This window comes from Coregonus clupeaformis, chromosome 8, assembly GCF_020615455.1.
Source record: "Coregonus clupeaformis isolate EN_2021a chromosome 8, ASM2061545v1, whole genome shotgun sequence".
Lineage (NCBI taxonomy): Eukaryota > Metazoa > Chordata > Actinopteri > Salmoniformes > Salmonidae > Coregonus > Coregonus clupeaformis.
In genome coordinates, this window is record NC_059199.1 from 12,296,975 (window position 1) to 12,315,919 (window position 18,945).

At 45.3% G+C, this 18,945-nt stretch overlaps 2 protein-coding genes across 8 annotated transcripts in view; both read left to right on the forward strand.

Moving 5' to 3' along the window:
* LOC121571108 (mitogen-activated protein kinase kinase kinase kinase 2) overlaps positions 1-4,757 on the forward strand; it is a 28,827-nt gene extending 24,070 nt beyond the window's left edge. The window contains exons 23-32 of one of the 2 annotated variants that reach the window (XM_045221795.1): positions 37-97; positions 487-620; positions 842-899; positions 1,005-1,108; positions 2,558-2,741; positions 2,948-3,040; positions 3,141-3,227; positions 3,377-3,447; positions 3,560-3,615; positions 3,730-4,757. In XM_045221795.1, the coding sequence (XP_045077730.1) occupies positions 37-97; positions 487-620; positions 842-899; positions 1,005-1,108; positions 2,558-2,741; positions 2,948-3,040; positions 3,141-3,227; positions 3,377-3,447; positions 3,560-3,615; positions 3,730-3,817 (936 nt within the window). In that variant the 3' untranslated portion in view covers positions 3,818-4,757. Of the gene's footprint in view, positions 1-36; positions 98-486; positions 621-837; positions 900-1,004; positions 1,109-2,557; positions 2,742-2,947; positions 3,041-3,140; positions 3,228-3,376; positions 3,448-3,559; positions 3,616-3,729 lie in introns of both variants that reach the window. The other variant, XM_045221794.1, reaches the window with a different exon arrangement.
* A 2,706-nt stretch (positions 4,758-7,463) lies between these two features.
* LOC121571110 (RNA-binding protein 4.1) lies at positions 7,464-15,822 on the forward strand. 6 transcript variants are annotated; one of them, XR_006001647.2, is made up of 4 exons: positions 7,466-7,588; positions 8,403-8,838; positions 9,155-10,016; positions 10,231-12,004. XR_006001647.2 is itself a non-coding variant. In XM_041882411.2 (4 exons), the coding sequence occupies exons 2-3, from the start codon at positions 8,427-8,429 to the stop codon at positions 9,952-9,954; spliced, it is 1,212 nt and encodes a 403-aa protein (XP_041738345.1). In that variant the 5' UTR covers positions 7,468-7,588; positions 8,403-8,426; the 3' UTR covers positions 9,955-9,970; positions 10,231-12,004. The 6 variants fall into 6 exon arrangements, 5 of the variants coding, with proteins under 5 accessions (XP_041738347.1, XP_041738345.1, XP_041738344.1 ...); XM_041882411.2 differs by having other exon boundaries at positions 7,468-7,588; positions 9,155-9,970; XM_041882410.2 differs by lacking the exons at positions 7,466-7,588; positions 8,403-8,838; positions 9,155-10,016 and adding exons at positions 13,043-13,467; positions 13,866-14,775; positions 15,029-15,119 and having other exon boundaries at positions 10,231-12,242.
* The last annotated feature ends 3,123 nt before the right edge of the window (positions 15,823-18,945 follow it).

An 18,945-nucleotide genomic window follows, 5' to 3' on the forward strand; every position in this document is an offset into this window, starting at 1 on the left:
TTCTACCGAGCCATTTACCTCTCTCTTCCCCCACAGTTGCTCCCACAAAAATGTACCTGGCTGTATGTCATGAACAATGTATTGATGTCCGTATCAGGTAGAGCTCTATCCCAATCACACACCTATCATGTTGGTCATAGGATCCTACACCATCAACTCCACTACTCCAAACCAGACCTGGTTTCAAATAGTATTTGAGTGTTTGCTTGAGTGCCAGGTGGGCGGGGTTTGCACTTTTGAGACTATTCCATTGGTTCCATTGCACCAGGCAAGCGGGGTTTGCACTTTTGAGACTATTCCATTGGTTCCATTGCACCAGGCAAGCTCAATTACATTTTACATTTTAGTCATTTAGCAGACGCTCTTATCCAGAGCGACTTACAGTTAGTGAGTGCATACATTTTCAATCAAGCACTGCTAAATTTGAACACGGGTTCTTACCATTCCTCTCCTCCCCTCTCCGCCCCTCTCCTCCCCCATCCCCAGGGAAGTCTTCCCAGCTGTACTCCCACAGTCTGACGGCTCTGTTTGAGCAGAGAGGCCACAAGCAGCAGAAACAGAGTCACCTGTCCCTCAGTACCAACCGCTTCACTGAGAGGATCAGCCACAGGCAGAGGGGGGTGTGTGTGTGTGTGTGTGTGTGTGTGTGTGTGTGTGTGTGTGTGTGTGTGTGTGTGTGTGTGTGTGTGTGTGTGTGTGTGTGTGTGTGTGTGTGTGTGTGTGTGTGTGTGTGTGTGTGCGCGCGCGTGCGGCTCAATGTGTTCGGGTTCAATTTGTCTTCAACATATGTGCCAGTCCTAATTTAAAGTAAAAAAATTAATAATGATTGTCCATCAGCAGGAAATATGCTGTAACTGTGAAGATACCAGACACTAAAGGCTGTCGAAGATGCAGCGTGGGTAAGTGAAATTTGGCACTGCACTATGTACAATCACAACACAGAAAGTTGATTCAATTTATCTGAAATTGATTCAATTAAAATCACTCTTTCTCCTCTCTCCTAGCAAGGAACCCCCACACAGACAGCACGTTCCTGTGTGGGGCTGTACCGTCAGGTCTAATTCTACTCTTGTGGTATGAGCCTCTGCAGAAGTTCATGCAGCTCAAGGTGTGTATCGACATAACAAAATGTACAATTATTCCATACAAATACACTACATGGCCAAAAGTATGTGGACATCAGTGGAGGCTGCTGAGGGGAGGACGGCTCATAATAATGGCTGGAACAGAGCGAATGGAATGGCATCAAACCATGTGTTCGATGTATTTGATACCGTTCCACTGATTCCACTCCAGCCATTACCACGAGCCCGTCGTCTCCAATTAAGGTGCCACGACCTCCTGTGGTGGACACTCCTTCAAATTAGTGGATTCGACTATTTCAGCCACACCTGTTGCTAACAGGTTTATAGAATCGAGCACACAACCATGTATTCTCCATAGACAAACATTGGCAGTAGAATGGCCCGTACTGAAGAGCTCAGTGACTTTCAACATGGCACCATCATAGGATGCCACCTTTCCAACAAGTCAGTTTGTCAACATTTCTGCCCTGCTAGAGGTGCCCCGGTCAACTGTAAGTGCTGTTATTGTGAAGTCGAAAACGTCTAGGAGCAACGCTGAGTGCTGAAGCGCATAGCGCGTAAAAATCGTCTTTCCTCGGTTGCAACACTCACGACCGAGTTCCACACTGCCTCTGGAAGCAACATCAATACAATAACTGTTCGTCGGGAGCTTCAGGTAATGGGTTTCCATGGCCGAGCAGCCGCACACAAGTCTAAGATCAACATGCGCAATGCCAAGCGTCGGTTGGAGTGGTGGAAAGCTCACCGCCATTGGACTCTGGAGCAGTGGAAACGCGTTCTCTGGAGAGATGAATCACACTTCACCATCTGGCAGTCCGACGGACGAATCTGGGTTTGGCGGATGCCAGGCGAACGATACCTGCCCGAATGCATAGTGCCAACTGTAAAGTTTGGTGGAGGAGGAATAATGGTCTGGGGCTGTTTTTCATGGTTCAGGCTAGGTCCCTTAGTTCCACCGAAGGGAAATCTTAACGCTATAGCACACAATGACATTCTAGACGATTCTGTGCTTCCAACTTTGTGGTAACAGTTTGGGGAAGGCCCTTTCCTGTTTCAGCATGTCAATGCCCCCGTGCACAAAGTGAGGTCCACACAGAAATGGTTTGTCGAGATCGGTGTGGAGCCTTGACAGAGCCCTGACCTCAACCCGATCGAACACCTTTGGGATGAATTGGAACTCCGGCTGAGAGCCAGGCCTAATCGCCCAACATCAGTGCCCGACCTCACTAATGCTCTTGTGGCTGAATGGAAGCAAGTCCCCCGCAGCAATGTTCCAACATCTAGTGGAAAGCCTTCCCAGAATAGTGGAGGCTGTTGTAGCAGCAAAGGGGGGACCAACTCCATGTTAATGCCCATGATTTTTGAATGAGACGTTATCGAGCAGGTGTCCACATACTATTGGCCATGTAGTGTATGAACCATGTCTGTAAGACTTGTAAAATTGGTCTTCCTACGCTTTTTCCCTCTCTCAGCATATAGACATATGTCTACCGGATCCGCTCCCTATCTTTGAGTTACTGGTGTCAGTGACAGATGAGTTCCCACAGCTATGTGTAGGGGTGGGGGACTATGCTGCAGAGGGAAGGAAACTACCAACCAACCAGCAGCTGAAGTTTGACATCATAGAGTTGAACGGCATACCACATTCTTCACCAGGTAACACAGAGATGTCAGATAGTAGGATTTGAACCGTATGACATTGTGTAGAGAAATTGTATAACCATAATTCTCTCTCTCTCTGTCGCTCTCTCTTTCTCTCTCTCTCTCTCTCTCTCTCTCTCTCTCTCTCTCTCTCTCTATCTCTTTCTTTCTTTCTTTGTATATGTGCATGTGCTTGTGTGTGTGAATGTGTGTGTTTACAGAGAGTACGCCGGAACGGAGCCGGACCGGAACACGACCGGGAGCCGTGCAGGCGACACAGATGGACCGAGACACAGTTCTCATTGCACTGGAGAGTGAGTCTATCGGAATTAATTATATCCTACCAAGAATATCATTATCACCACCTGCCCTTTAATGTCCACTACTAACGGTATCTTTAATGTCACTTTACAGAGACTGTGAAGATTGTCAACCTACAAGGTCTTCCCTCCAAGGAGCTGGCATCTGAACTGGTCTTTGACTTCCCCATTGAAACACTAAGTACTAACTTCATTCAATCTCAATAATTATTATTTAGCTCATAGAATGTTCTCAATTCATCACCACATCATAGCTACAGGTACTGTAATAACATCTATACACTACGTGCGTGGAAGATTTTTCGAGTGACATTACTGTTTTATGGCTAGTTTGTTTACAGGATAGTGTTCTGGCTTTCTGGAAGCATGGTCTTAAAGGGAGGAGCCTTCACACAAATGAGGTGATTATGTCTCATTATAATGCGCACATTCCCCCAAAAAAAATGCTTAATCTGCATTGGAAGTATATTATCTTGCTGAAACAGTGAAACACATTTACATTCATCTTTGTAGGTCACCCAGGAAATCACAGACGAAAGCAGAGTATTCCGGGTCTTGGGGACGAACAGGTATGCTCCAAACGCTGGGCTGTTACCTTGAATGCCACATTATGTGTGTTCCCATTAGGGGTCAAATGTTATCTGAGAAAACCAATCACATTCTGTCTTTTGTCACTTCCGTAGGGATGTCGTCCTTCAGAGTACCCCCACAGAGGACCCGTCAGCCATGACCAACCTCTATATCCTGACTGGCCATGAAAGCAGCTACTGAGAGAAGAGAGAAAAAGGACTGAAAGAACAAAATAGAAATTGGGATTAAAGGAAGAAGAGAAGAAGAGTTTGATTTTAGATGGGCAGTGCTTCTCTGGCACCTGATAAACTCACGAGCAAACGAGCCCCCTCACTATAGACTTGTCTCAAACTGAACTAACCCCCTATACCTGTGTATGGGGTACAGACAGACCATCGGAGACTCTCACACACTAAACCACAGGGAGATAACTGTTGTGTGTTCGAGGAAGGACCTGTAAAAAAAAAAAAAGAAGACTTGTCAGAGAGAGCCCCCTGTGATGACCCCTAACCCCTTGAATGCGCACAAACGACTTTTAACCTTGCACAACCCCATTGTCTCTTTTTACTGGTATAACTGATGACTGAAGTCTGACCTGTCTCCTGAAACAACATTGTGAAGTGGAAACCAACTACAACTACACCACCCTGCTCTGTCCACTAACTGTATTATTATTATGCAGTGTCATGGCATAGGTGGCGCCGTTCCAAGATGTCAACATAAATAGTTTTGAAAATATGTGCCATATAATCAGAGTGCTAATACATTCTAAAAGTGCTTTGAAAGACTTTACTGAGATCAATTTAAAGGCCTGTTTCCCGGACCCAGATTAAGACTATTCCAGGACTAAAACGTGCTTGCAACATGTGTGTTTGCCACAAAGTGCTCAAAGACTGGTAGTGAGACTATGTTGTGTTTAATGATACTGGTTTGGTTTGGTTTGGTTGTGCAGTACGAGGCCCAATGTAACACTCATCATCCATGAAATACACTTGAAGGAGCATGCATGTTGCTATTTGAATTTTCTTTTAGGAAAAACATATGATGTGGGAATATGGATTTTAGAGATTTTATGTATACTTTGTTTAAACTTACGCCAAACAATTGAATTCACAATTATGAAATAAAAAGATAAACACTTTTGGGTGGATTCAGTGATACTGTAACATATTGTAGTCCTCAAACTTTCAAAAAAAAAAGTTGACTGACGCAAAGGTAAAAGATTCATGATTTTTTTCAAAGACAACATTGCCTGAGAGTTAGTCCAGTTTAGCAAGCTTTAATAATGTGTGTGGCAAGTGTAAAAATAGATGTGAAAGATTGGTATGCAAATTAGCCCGTGAGTATAGATTTGATTAAAGGCAGTGGCGTACGGAAAAATAGCTAATCTCATGCCAGTGATTATAGGGCCCATTTGTCACGAGTTGCTAAGCCAGAACCCAGAAGCAGACCAGGACAAGGTAAGTTGAAACGAAGGTGAGTGTTTATTACAAATTCAAGAGTGATGCTGAATAATCCGGGGAACAGAGCGGGCGGCGTTGATTAGTTGTTGGGGGTGCAGTGGTTGATCCCATCCTGGGTCGGCAGCCGCCGACCACCAGGCAGAGGTTGGATGAAGGTTCCGGACGGGTGACTGCAGATGGAACAAAACGGGGGTAAGTAAGCAACAAACCAAACGGTGCAAAAACCACAAAACTAACGCTAGGCTTAAAGACTGATACTCTGGTAAACCTACTGTTCATGGCTAACGATCCGGCAGGAACTGGATGTTAGGCCAGAGCCTAAGAAGGGTGATGATCAGGACCAGGTGTGCAGATTGCTGATGGGATGCAGGTGCGGAAATCAAGAGAGCTCCCCGGAGCGTTCCCGAACCCTCGGGAAACTGGAGATCACGAACAGAAAAACTAGTCACCAGACAGGACCCGACTCAGACTGCCGGGATCGTTACACCATTGTACTATTAGTTGATCAAATGTCTTCAGTCTTTTTCATCCACTTGAAAATGTAACACGATCAGAATGTTTCCTATACAAAAATTATTTACAACTTGGGCATTATTAAAGGGGTAAAGCTTACATAATATGACATGATGCAGCACTTGGTGTATAGCGAGAATAGGAGAGGGCCTAGAACTGAGCCCTGGGGGACACCAGTGGTGAGAGCACATGGTGCGGAGACAGATTCTCGCCACGCCACCTGGTAGAAGCGACCTGTCAGGTAGGATGCAATCCAAGAGTGAGCCGCGCCGGAGATGCCCAACTCGGAGAGGGTGGAGAGGAGGATCTGATGGTTCACAGTATCAAAGGCAGCAGATAGGTCTAGAAGGACGAGAGCAGAGGAGAGAGAGTTAGCTTTAGCAGTGCGGAGAGCCTCCGTGACACAGAGAAGAGCAGTGTCAGTTGAATGACCAGTCTTGAAACCTGACTGGTTTGGATCAAGAAGGTCATTCTGAGAGAGATAGCAAGAGAGTTGGCTAAAGACGGCACGCTCAAGAGTTTTGGAAAGAAAAGAAAGAAGGGATACTGGTCTGTAGTTGTTGACATCGGAGGGGTCGAGTGTAGGTTTTTTGAGAAGGGGTGCAACTCTCGCTCTCTTGAAGACGGAAGGGACATAGCCAGTGGTCAAGGATGAGTTGATGAGCGAGGTGAGGTAAGGGAGAAGGTCTCCGGAAATGGTCTGGAGAAGAGAGGAGGGGATAGGGTCAAGCGGGCAGGTTGTTGGGCGGCCGGCCGTCACAAGTCGCAAGATTTCATCTGGAGAGAGAGGAGAGAAAGAAGTCAAAGCATAGGGTAGGGCAGTGTGAGCAGGACCAGCAGTGTCATTTGACTTAACAAACGAGGATCGGATGTCGTCAACCTTCTTTTCAAAATGGTTGACGAAGTCATCCACAGAGAGGGAGGAGGGGGGATTCAGCAGGGAGGAGAAGGTGGCAAAGAGCTTCCTAGGGTTAGAGGCTGATGCTTGGAATTTAGAGTGGTAGAAAGTGGCTTTAGCAGCAGAAACAGAGGGGGAAAAATGTAGAGAGGAGGGAGTGAAAAGATGCCAGGTCCGCAGGGAGTCTAGTTTTCCTCTATTTCCGCTCGGCTGCCCGGAGCCCTGTTCTGTGAGCTCGCAATGAGTCGTCAAGCCACGGAGCAGGAGGGGAGGACTGAGCCGGCCGGGAGGATAGGGGACATAGAGAGGATGCAGAAAGGGAGGAGAGGAGGGTTGAGGAGGCAGAATCAGGAGATTGGAGGGAGAAGGATTGAGCAGAGGGAAGAGATGATAGGATGGAAGAGGAGAGAGTAGCGGGAGAGAGAGAGCGAAGGTTGCGACGGCGTTAGATGGTAGGGTATTTCTTTATTTTATATTATTTTTCAAGCAAAATGTAAGGGAGTTGTACTCCAGTCTAGTAGGTGGCGGTAATGCAACAAATTGGATGCCAACCGCCGTTAAACCTCATTGAAGAAGAAGAAGAAGAAGAAGAAGAAGAAGAAGAAGAAGCGTATTGAAGGCACAAAAAGACACCATTACTATTGCCAAAGAAAGTTGGCGCGTTCTAGCATACATCTAAACCATGCACAAAAAAAATAACACTTTGGCAAAGGTTAAAGTCTACAAAGCTTTGTCCACTGTGTTCGGAACATATTCTAGTTTTGGGAACAGAAAACTGTATTGAGATCCAATGTTTCATCGATGAGAAAATGTGCAGAATTTCAGCAACAATGCATCTCGTTTCATCTTCTCCCACTGCCGGCCACTGGGCTTCCTCTCACTACCATATTTGGTAGGGGTTGTGAGCGGAAACTCCAAGCGGCTGCTTCACATTTATACATCCGGTGAAATATCTGTCTCATCGTTCTCTCTGTGGTGGTAAGGTATGTTTGCGGACCGCCATAATACCACCGAAGAAGAAGAAGAATAAGCAGCAGAAGAAGATTATCACGGCGCCATTTCAGAAGTCATTCATTGGCGGCCGAATTCATAGTTCAGGTAAGCGACATTTCAATCAGTGGTGAATTTTATTTAAGAAGTTGCTAGAGTTTGATCTCCTGTACGATATTATCATGATGTGGTGTGTTTGTTATACCAAAAGTAGGAACTAGTTAGCTACGCTAGCCTAGCATCATACCGTGCAAACGTTTCTTCCTACAACTACTGTAGTAGCTGCAGTAGCATACTAGCTAACGCAAACGGCCACCAAGCTAATTTAGCTAGCTAGCTGGTTAGGTTATCAACACCATTTGAATTTCAGTTGGAGGTTTCCGACTGTCGGCCAATGTAAGCCAGGTTGCTATCACATGATGTAGCTAAACAAGCTATAGCTAGCTATTTTGGTTATAGTCAGCTAACTAAGTTGGTGCATAGCTAGTTAACTAACGTTAGCTGGCTAAAGTGAGGTAAATTCAACTTTAGACGCGACCTTTGGATTCTAGATAGCTGCTAGATGAGAATATGCAATACCGTGTCATCTTGATAGCTAGCCATGAATGATTAAATGGGAAGTCATCAATGCGAAACAACTGTTTGCTAGTTGGCCTGGTCAGGTAGCTGCGGAAGTAACGTTAACGTTAGTTAACTAGATAACACTAGCTAGCTAGCTGATGTTACGTCAGATAGCTTGCTAACATGTTATTATCTTGATATGTATTAAAGTACGCTTATAATTATATCACATTAATTATGAAAGTTGGCAGTCATGCAAGGCTAAGTTTACACGTGGTTCTTTTTTTCATGCTTCAAATATTTGAAATATACTTGGTAAACTTAGTAAACAAAAACAAATTGCTTGTGTCTCCCCTTCCAGGAATAACAACATTCTGATTTGAAGATGGTGAAAATCTTCATTGGCAATCTCGCCTCCGGCACCACGCAGGACGAGCTACGCACTCTATTCTCTGAGTATGGAAAGATCTCTGAGTGTGACATCGTCAAGAACTTTGGCTTTGTGCACATGAAGGACAAAGCCGAAGCGGAGGAGGCCATCAAGAACCTCCACCACTATGAGCTAAACGGGGCGCAGATGAACGTGGAGATGAGCCGCGGCAGACCAAAGTCCACCACCAAGCTGCACGTCAGTAACATCCCAGAGGGTTGCACCAACGAGGAGCTGAAGACCAAGTTTGAGGCATACGGCCCCGTGGTGGAGGCTGACATAGTGAAGGACTACGCCTTTGTCCACATGGAGTCTGTGGATGATGCCATGGAGGCAATCAGTGGGCTGGACAACACAGCCTTCCAAGGTGAACCCGCAGGCAGGGGAGAGCAGATAGTCTGTGCTCTCCGTAGTTACAGAATACACTTCCCTTTAGATGGCATAAAGATCGTAACGTGATGCCGAATAGCATTTTGTTGTAATTCTGAGGTCAATGAATAAGTAACGGCACTAAGGTTGTGAGTCTTTTCCGTGGTTCTTTTATTCGGTTTCAGCGTAACAGTGCAGGTGAACCAATTTATGCTAATAAGTATTTGCAATAAGGAAATAACTAGTCGTTAAGAAGCAGTGGCGAGCGTGTCAGAAGCCAACCGTCTCATGCGTCTCTTCTCTCTCCTCAAAAGGCAAGCTGATGAGCGTACAACTGTCCACCAGTCGCCTGCGCACGGTCCCGGGAATGGGAGCTCAAACCGGCTGCTATGTCTGCGGGAAACAGGGTCACTGGTCGAAAGACTGCCCGAACGGCGGTCAGAACGGCGGTAGCTACGGTGACCGTGGTGAACGCCCCGGGGGTGGCCCAATGAGGGGCCGAGGCAGGGGCTTCCCACGGGGTTTCAGCAGGGGCGGCGGCGGATACCCTAGTGGCTACGGGATGCCCCCCAGAGCTGCGGCATCCGATTACATGGGTGGGCTAGGGTATAGCAGAGCGTCCAGTTACCTGGGGGGACCTCCCCCTCTGAGCCGTAGGCCTAGCTATGGCTCTGCTCGGGAGTACAGCACAGATGCCAGGGATCGGTACAGCGGCAGGCTACCGAGCTCCTATCCCGAGAGGGCATCGGCCTATGAGCGAGACCACTACAGCAGCAGTGTTGACTATTACGAGAAGTACAGAGCACGGCCATATGGCTCAAGCTATTTTGAAGAGCGCCGCCTCGGCTATATCCCACCTCCCCCTCCCCCCTCTTCCTCCCTCTCAAGGCTCTCCTCTAGTATCGACCCATACGAGCGCCGCCCGCTACCACCAACCTCGGCGGCCGCCTCGTACTACTTGCGAGACCGCAGCCCGATCAGACGAGTGCCCGTCGCCTCTGACAGCTATGGTTACGAGCGCTCGCGGCTGTCCCCGGTGTCCTCCAGAAGCTCTTCGTACGCCGTCCCGCGGGCCAGGGACCCCTACACCGATCGGGCACGCTATGCTTACTGAGCTACACACTGCCAAGGTGAGCCAACCAACTAGGAATACTGGCCCATTCCTGTGGTGTGTGGGTGAGTGTGTTCTGGAATGGTTCGTTCTATTGATTGTAAAACAGGTACTTGATGATGATGTTACGGTGGGGACTGGGATACTGTAGACTCGTGTTCATCTTTATATTTCTTCAATGAAGAACAAGAACTAAGACCCCCCCACACACACACAGTGCTTTATAAACCGTGAGACACCATCCCATTTCTCAAAGCGAATGCTCTGCTCTTTTTCTAGGTGTGTATGAAACGCCGGAATTTTCCTTTGCTACCATTCCTCCTCCCAGCTGCATGGTTCCATCGAGCTGTGCCACGTGCCGCAAACAAACCTTTCGCGACTCGGAATGTGATGGCGCGAGAGTGACTCGGACGGAAATTGGTGTGCATCTTCCTGGCACCGGTGTGCCAGCCGCCGGCAGACGAATAATCCTCTCAACTAACCAATCAGTCCACACAACTTCACATTCTTCCTTTATTTTAGTTGTCAGTTACAAAGACTGTTTGCTATCTGAAACAACCAGAGTGGCATTTCTACAGTTTGCTGTTAATACTAGCTTAACTATACCGGCTTTCAAATCGCTTTGTTCATTTGTGTGGGTCATGGTTTTGATTTAAAATGTGTTTTCCCTCCTCCCCTTGTGATAATATCGTCAAAGCAAATTGGCCGCTGAATTTGCCACATTTTTATTTGCGGTTTGAGGTGACTGTAGTTTCGAGAAATATTTCTCCTTTTTGAGAAATCTTGTTTTCATTTCATTGGTTTGTTCAACTATTCATTTAAAACTTGTAATCTCATTCATGCCATGTATAGCTCAGTAGTCATTCAACCACTTTTTTTCTCTTAATTTTTTGCCCCTGGGAAAACAAATGTAAGAATAGACGGGTATGAATATCCCCCAGAACGATCTTTGTGAAATTCATGCACTGGATTTTAGAATGATAACTTTAATATGTACATTTTGTTTGAGGACGTTCTACTTAGGTTAGAGGAAATTCCGTTGTGTCATACTGCTTTTGCTCTCTGAGTTAATATCATCGAGATAGAGGACTCATCTGTGCCGTTATAGCGTTTGTGACTGCATGGGCAGCGCCGTTGAGACCTCCATTTTGAGGTAGTCATTTTTCTTCTTCACAATTGGCAGATCCCTTCTGATTACCCGGTTGGACACAACTCCAACATGGTCACCAGGAGGGATCAACCAATAAAGTGGAAGTCCCACCCAGTTGTCTACATTAAAATGGTGGAAGCCCTCCATGGTGCTGCCCATGCCAAAACTGCTTTTTAGCCACTAGAGGCCTCTATCATTCTCTGGTTAATATCTGCTGTCACAATGACAGTCATTATCCCAAAACAACATTCCAGCTTTAGAATTATTTTGGGCGTATTTGCAGGGTTAAAAACTATCGGAAATATGGCAGTAAACTTGCTTTGCCAGTAATAACCTTCCTAACCAAAAAGAAGCAATCGGTTGGTACTCATTGGAACAATGCATGTTTAATGCACTTCCAAGAGTAACTATTTTTGCAGGATTAGGATGGCCCAATCTGAAATACACCAATTCAAGAGGCTTGTATCAATATCTAAATATTGTTTCTAACAAATCAAGCTTTAATAATCCAACTTGTCCTCTATTAATTGAATATTTATTACTAGACATAAACATGTTGAATACAGTAAATAACATGAGCGTAATTGGCGTTGCTGTCATGACATCACCATTGATATGTAATGGCCTCTAGTCTAATCACTTTCTTAGGGTGCCTTAGTCTGCATTTAGATGGGCAGCCCAATTCTGATATACAAAAAGAGCTGATGTGAAAAGATCTGTTATTGGTCAAAAGACCAATTAGTGGGGAAAATATCAGAAATAGGCAGGCTGTCCAAACAGAACATCAGTCTGCTCAGTTCTTCTGGGAATTGTTGTAGTTTGTATATTTCCTACAGTCAAAGCGTGTACGTTTTATGCATTTTATTTTTTAATAAACCCAAATTTATTTTGGTGAGAATTATATATTTTTTTTATCCTCTCTTCAGACCACATCCATACTTTTTCCACACCAACACTTGATAATGCATTGTCAATACTTTTCTGATACATACTAAGTCAAGAATGAAAGAAAAAAAACATTGTCCTTTCGGCCAATCAATAGGTCTGATTTTGCCTTGTGAGGGGAAGGGTAGAGATTGTGCTGTAGGTAGCAGAGGAGCCATTTCACCTCTTCGGAAACTAGTGGCGTCCACCGTGAAAGGTATGAAGGAATGTAGAACATTTTTTATGTAGCTAGCTATCCATTTATTTTAATGTCATGTTAGAAATTGCCGTTGCAACCAGCACATAAATGAAATACGGCTATGTAAGCTCATAGGACCATCATGCAACGCGTTTCGGATCTATTGTTAGCATAGCATGCTCGCTATGCATGCACAGGCAGACGACAAACTTGCTAGCGTTGCCACAAAAGGCAATTATTAGCTTGGCTGCAGTAGTGTCGCTAGCTCTCATGCACATTACAAACGACTACACGTGCAAATATATGCTTGAGCTATGCTGGTCACTGAAATTGTTATATTAGTTCGCGAGCCTGAATGAATGAGCAATGGACAGCTTGTTTAGTTCATAACCTCTGTTACTAACACTGGTGGCAGAGAGAGTAACCAGCATTGTGATTGGTTAATAACTGGTCCTCCTGCTAATGACCCAATGCATCCACTTACACTGCACAGTGGATTTATTTTATTTTATTTAACCTTTATTTAACTAGGCAATACAGTTAAGAACACATTCTTATTTACAATGACGGCCTACCAACAGGCATCATGCGGGGACAGGGGCTGGGATTTAAAATATAGGACAAAACACACATGACGAGAGACACCACAACACTACATAAAGAGAGACCTAAGACAACAACATTATTGATAGAGAGCATATTAATAAACCCATTTGATATTTTAATAGGTTACTCTATATGCTCTTAGTTCATAATACTTTTTTTAATCAAATTATTTCCTATGTCTAATATACTCTTCCACTGTTCATATACTGAAGCGGGAGCATCACCATGGTGAAAATCTTCATCGGGAACTTGTCTCCAGACACCACGGCAGAGGAGTTGCGTTCCCTCTTCTCCCAGTATGGAAAGGTCTCAGAGTGTGACATCGTCAAGAACTTTGGCTTTGTGCACATGAATGTCAAAGCCGAAGCGGAGGAGGCCATCAAGAACCTCCACCACTATGAGCTCAACGGGGAGCAGATGAACGTGGAGATGAGCCGCGGCAGACCCAAAGCCTCCACCAAGCTGCACGTGGGCAATATCAACAGCAGCTGCACCAACCAAGAGCTGCGTGCCAAGTTTGAGGAGTACGGCCCCGTGGTGGAGTGTGACATAGTCAAGGACTACGCCTTTGTCCACTTGGAGCGTGTGGAGGATGCCATGGAGGCCATCAGTGGATTGGACAACACAGCCTTCCAAGGTGAACTCACACAGGCAGGGCTTGGTTGGTCAGTGGCTGGTGTGGTGTAGGTCTCCCCCTGGTAATTAGAATGAGCTCTATTCACTAACAAAACTGATAGGTAAGTCATGGATAAAGGTAAGTGGTGAAAGAGTAAGGGACAGTCAACCGCTATCTCAAAATGCATCAAACACGTTGTACACATTTCCCCCCAAGTTCAGGCCAGAATTTGGCCTCTAGATTTGCCTGCATAGAACATGGAACAATCGTCAGGGTTCACTTGCAGAGGAGTTCCAAAATGAATGCTATTGGGGTAATAGTTTAGTTAGTGCCTGGGTTTTATGTTATTTCGTAGAGCATGTGCATAGATGGAACAGTTTATTGTATCGTGGTAAACTCTTGCGTCTTTCTTTTTTAAGGCAAACTGATGAGCGTGAAGCTTTCGACTAGCCGCCTGCGTACTGCGCCGGGCATGGGAGAGAGGACGGGTTGTTATCGGTGCGGGCAGGAAGGCCACTGGTCCAAAGAGTGCCCGCTCGACACGTTGGGCAACTACAGAGAGGGTGCTGAGCCAAGCTCTGACGGATTCAATGGCGGTGCCCCTAGGTTCGGCGGGGGCAGTCGCGGTGGCCGCGGTTATCACCGGGGCTTGAGTGGCAGCAATCCAGGTTACAGTGGCGGTGATCCAGGTTACAGTGGAAGCTATGCTCCCGCGCACGGCTTCGGCAGCAGGGAGTCTGCTTACGGCAGCGGCCGTGTGCCCGTGTACGGCAGGGGCGCAGGCTACGAGAGCGCATTGAGTTACGGGGTCCCGCCGGGTTACGGAATGAGCGCCGCCGAACATAGCATGGCCCGGGTGTACGCCAGCGAGGCAGCGTACGGAGGCAGCAGCTGGAGCCACGGCGTGGTCCCAGCCTACCCTGTGCGCCGGTCATCGTATGAGGACCGGGATCCGTATGGCGCCGTGGACTTCTACGAGAAGTACCGGGCTCGCCCGTATGGAGGCAGTTATTTCGAAGAGCGCCGGTCTGTCCCTTTGCCCGGCCCACCTCCCCCTTCCTCCTCGGCCATAATGAGGGAGCGCCTGCCACCCTCTAGCCTCGACCTATACGAGCGCCGTCCCCTCCCTTCTCCACCAGCCCCCCTCTCCTCATACTATTCCCGCGACCGGAGCCCGATCCGGCGAATCCCTACCGAGGCCTACGCATACGAGCGCGCGCGCCTCTCCCCGGTGTCCTCCCTCCCCAGAAGCTCGGCTTACGACATCCCGCGGGACCCCTATGCCGAGCGGGCGCGCTATGCTTACTAACCTTTCTCCCTCTTGTCCAGGTGAGACCTGATTAGCTTTCACAGGTTAGCGTGATTAAGTTCCCAGGGAACTAGTATTAATGTAAACACTGGGTGTTTGATAGTTTATCTCCTAGGTAACGTCCTAGGTAAACGTCAGGTTTTCTGTCTTGACATAGGTTGATAAGTCTGATGCCCATCAAGCTTGTTGATTAAATAGAAGAGAATGCATGCCGTAGAACTTGAATGCAACTTGTGGGTGACCATGTTACTATTTGGTATGCTCTCTTTTCAGGTATCGCGACAGTCTCGTGCTCGGTTGACCATCTTTGTTTCGTCTCACAATGCATTCGATTGTGGGACTGTGAAAGTGCAGACGTTTAGCTTCCCTGTTCGGTATCTGTCTCGTGTGTCCAACTGATAGCTTAGTAATGTTTGTATTTCCCAACTGAAAGCAGAATGTACATATAGATTTTAGGTTTGTATCAAAAAGCAACCAAGTACACATGTTTTGATTTGAATGTGAGTCCTGCAGTTACAAGAGAAGTAGCACTAGATGAATCATTCGATGCACTTGACTTTAGGTAGCAGTTTTATGCATTAGTGTGATGAATGCAATAATTTGCTAATTATGTTCGAATTAATTTTAAAACCATCGAAATACATACATGTATTGTGAATGAATTTGTAAATAATACAAATACAATTCTACTCTACACCTAAGGCAGGGGCCACAATGGACAAATTAACAAATCCCGCTTTTTGGCTTAACTTCCAGTGGTAAAGAAGAATATAACTTGCACCTGCATCAAATAAAATGTTTCACTTCAAATATTACTGTATTATTCAGATGTGTGTGTGTGTGTGAATGAAATATTACACTTTGAATAGATTCTAAAAGTTTTTGAACATTTCTAAACTGTTGTGTAGTTTATTACATCACCATGGGCTGGCTTCATAAACCCATTCCATCTTGACAAAATCAGTGTTTAATGAGTGGATTTGGCACTATTTGTCCTGTCCTGAATGATGATATGAGAAATATTTCTGTCCATCTGTTTCTCAATAAAATCACTGTCTGAAAAGTTGTATTTGTCTTTTGATTCATGATTTCTTACCATGTTTTGTTCACTTTCCCCCATTCTTCTTTTGGAAGGTAGTAGGTGAGCTTGGAAGGTACAGTTGAAGTCGGAAGTTTACATACATTTAGGTTGACGTCAGTAAAACCCCCTTTTTCAACCACTCCACAAATTTCTTGTTAACAAACTATAGTTTTGGCAAGTTGGTTAGGACATTTACTTTGTGCATGACACAAGTAATTTTTCCAACAATTGTTTATAGACAGATTAATTCACTTATAATTCACTGTATCACAATTCCAGTGGGTCAGAAGTTTACATACACTAAGTTGACTGTGCCTTTAAACAGCTTGGAAAATTCCAGAAAATTATGTAATGGCTTTAGAAGCTTCTGATAGGCTAATTGACATAATTTGAGTCAATTGGAGGTGTACCTGTGGATGTATTTCAAGGCCTACCTTCAAACTCAGTGCCTCTTTGCTTGACATCATGGGAAAATCAAAAGAAATCAGCCAAGACCTCAGAAAAAATGTGTAGACCTCCACAAGTCTGGTTCATCCTTGGGAGCAATTTCCAAATGCCTGAGGGTACCACATTCATCTGTACAAACAATCGTACGCAAGTATAAACACCATGGGACCATGCAGCCGTCATACCGCTCAGGAAGGAGACGCATTCTGTCTCCTAGAGATGAACGTACTTTGGTGAAAAAAGTGCAAATCAATCCCAGAACTACAGCAAAGGACCTTGTGAAGATGCTGGAGGAAACAGGTACAAAAGTATCTATATCCACAGTGAAACGAGTCCTATATCGACAAGAAGAAGCCACTGCTCCAAAACAGCCATAAAAAAGCCAGACTACTGTTTGCAACTGCAAATGGGGACAAAGATTGTACTTTTTGGAGAAATGTCCTCTGGTCTGATGAAACAAAAATATAACTGTTTGGCCATAATGACCATCGTTATGTCTGGAGGGAAAAGGGGGATGCTTGCAAGCCGAAGAACACCATCCCAACCGTGAAGCACGGGGGTGGCAGCATCATGCTGTAGGGTGGACTAGTGCACTTCACAAAATAGATGGCATCATAAGGATGGAAAATTATGTGGATATATTGAAGAAACATCTCAAGACATCAGTCAGGAAGTTAAAACTTGGTCGCAAATGGGTCTTCCAAATGGACAATGACCCCAAGCATACTTCCAAATTTGTGGCAAAATGGCTTAAGGACAACAAATTCAAGGTATTGGAGTGGCCATCACAAAGCCCTGACCTCAATCCAATAGAACGTTTGTGGGCAGAATAGAAAAAGCGTGTGCGAGCAAGGAGGCCTACAAACCTGACTCAGTTACACCAGCTCTGTCAGGAGGAATGGGCCAAAATTCACCCAATTTATTGTGGGAAGCTTGTGGAAGGCTACCCGAAAGTTTGACCCAATTTAAACAATTTAAAGGCAATGCTACCAAATACTAATTGAGTGTATGTAAACGTTTGACCTACTGGGAAATGTGATGAATGAAATAAAAGCTGAAATAAATAATTCTCTCTACTATTATTCTGACATTTCACATTCTTAAAATAAAGTGGTGATCCTAACTGACCTAAAACAGGGAATTTTTACTAGGATTAAATGTCAGGAATTGTGAGAAACTGAGTTTAAATGTATTTGGCTAAGGTGTATGTAAACTTCCGACTTCAACTGTAGTTGTGTTTTCCCCCTAGAATCTCAGCAGCAGAATGAAAACAACTGCTCACATTTTAGTCTATTGCTCCTCATCAAGTACTCTTGAATGATATTGGTAATATTGTATGGTACAGTAGTTAGCACACCTTATTGGTGGTTAATCCACAATGTGGTTTCTGAAAAGGTTCCTTCAGTGTATATCATGTTATTACATTTAAGTAATTTAGCAGACGCTCTTATCCAGAGTGACTTACAGTTAGTGAGTGCGTACATTATTTTTTTATTTTTCATACTGGCCCCCCGTGGGAATCGAACCCACAACCCTGGCGTTGCAAACGCCATGCTCTACCAACTGAGCTACATCCCTGCCGGCCATTCCCTCCCCTACCCTGGACGACGCTGGGCCAATTGTGCGCCGCCCCATGGGTCTCTAGTGGCACAGATAGCACTGCGATGCAGTGCCTTAGACCACTGCGCCACTCTGGAGTATACAATTTGGTTAAGCTTACACATGGGTTTGATGATTTGAAATGCTGGCTGTGTAAATAATTATAATACATCATATAAAATCAAGAAAAGCACACCCACCAACTTGAACTTTGATTTTCAATTAATTGATTTAGTATTTGCAGTACTGAGTGATCATTTCAATCCTACAATTTTATTGCAATTGTAGTTTTTTCCAATGCCTTTATTATTTGATTAAATGTATCAATCCAAAGTGACAAGTGAAGTGCATGATCAGTCCCCCTTGGAAAAGGGTTAGTGCAGTGGTTCCCAAACTGTGGGTCGTGACCCACTTGTGGGTCATGGCAGGTGTCCATGTGGATCGCGGGATGACTTTAAACTTTAATTAATTTGCATTTTATTGCATGACATAAGTATTTGATCACCTACCAACCAGTAAGAATTCCGGCTCTCACAGACCTGTTAGTTTTTCTTTAAGAAGTCCTCCTGTTCTCCACTCATTACCTGTATTAACTGCACCTGTTTGAACTCGTTACCTGTATAAAAGACACCTGTCCACACACTCAATCAAACAGACTCCAACCTCTCCACAATAGCCAAGACCAGAGAGCTGTGTAAGGACATCAGGGATAAAATTGTAGACCTGCACAAGGCTGGGATGGGCTACAGGACAATAGGCAAGCAGCTTGGTGAGAAGGCAACAACTGTTGGCGCAATTATTAGAAAATGGAAGAAGTTCAAGATGACGGTCAATCACCCTCGGTCTGGGGCTCCATGCAAGATCTCACCTCGTGGGGCATCAATGATCATGAGGAAGGTGAGGGATCAGCCCAGAACAACACGGCAGGACCTGGTCAATGACCTGAAGAGAGCTGGGACCATAGTCTCAAAGAAAACCATTAGTAACACACTACGCCGTCATGGATTAAAATCCTGCAGCGCATGCAAGGTCCCCCTGCTCAAGCCAGCGCATGTTCAGGCCC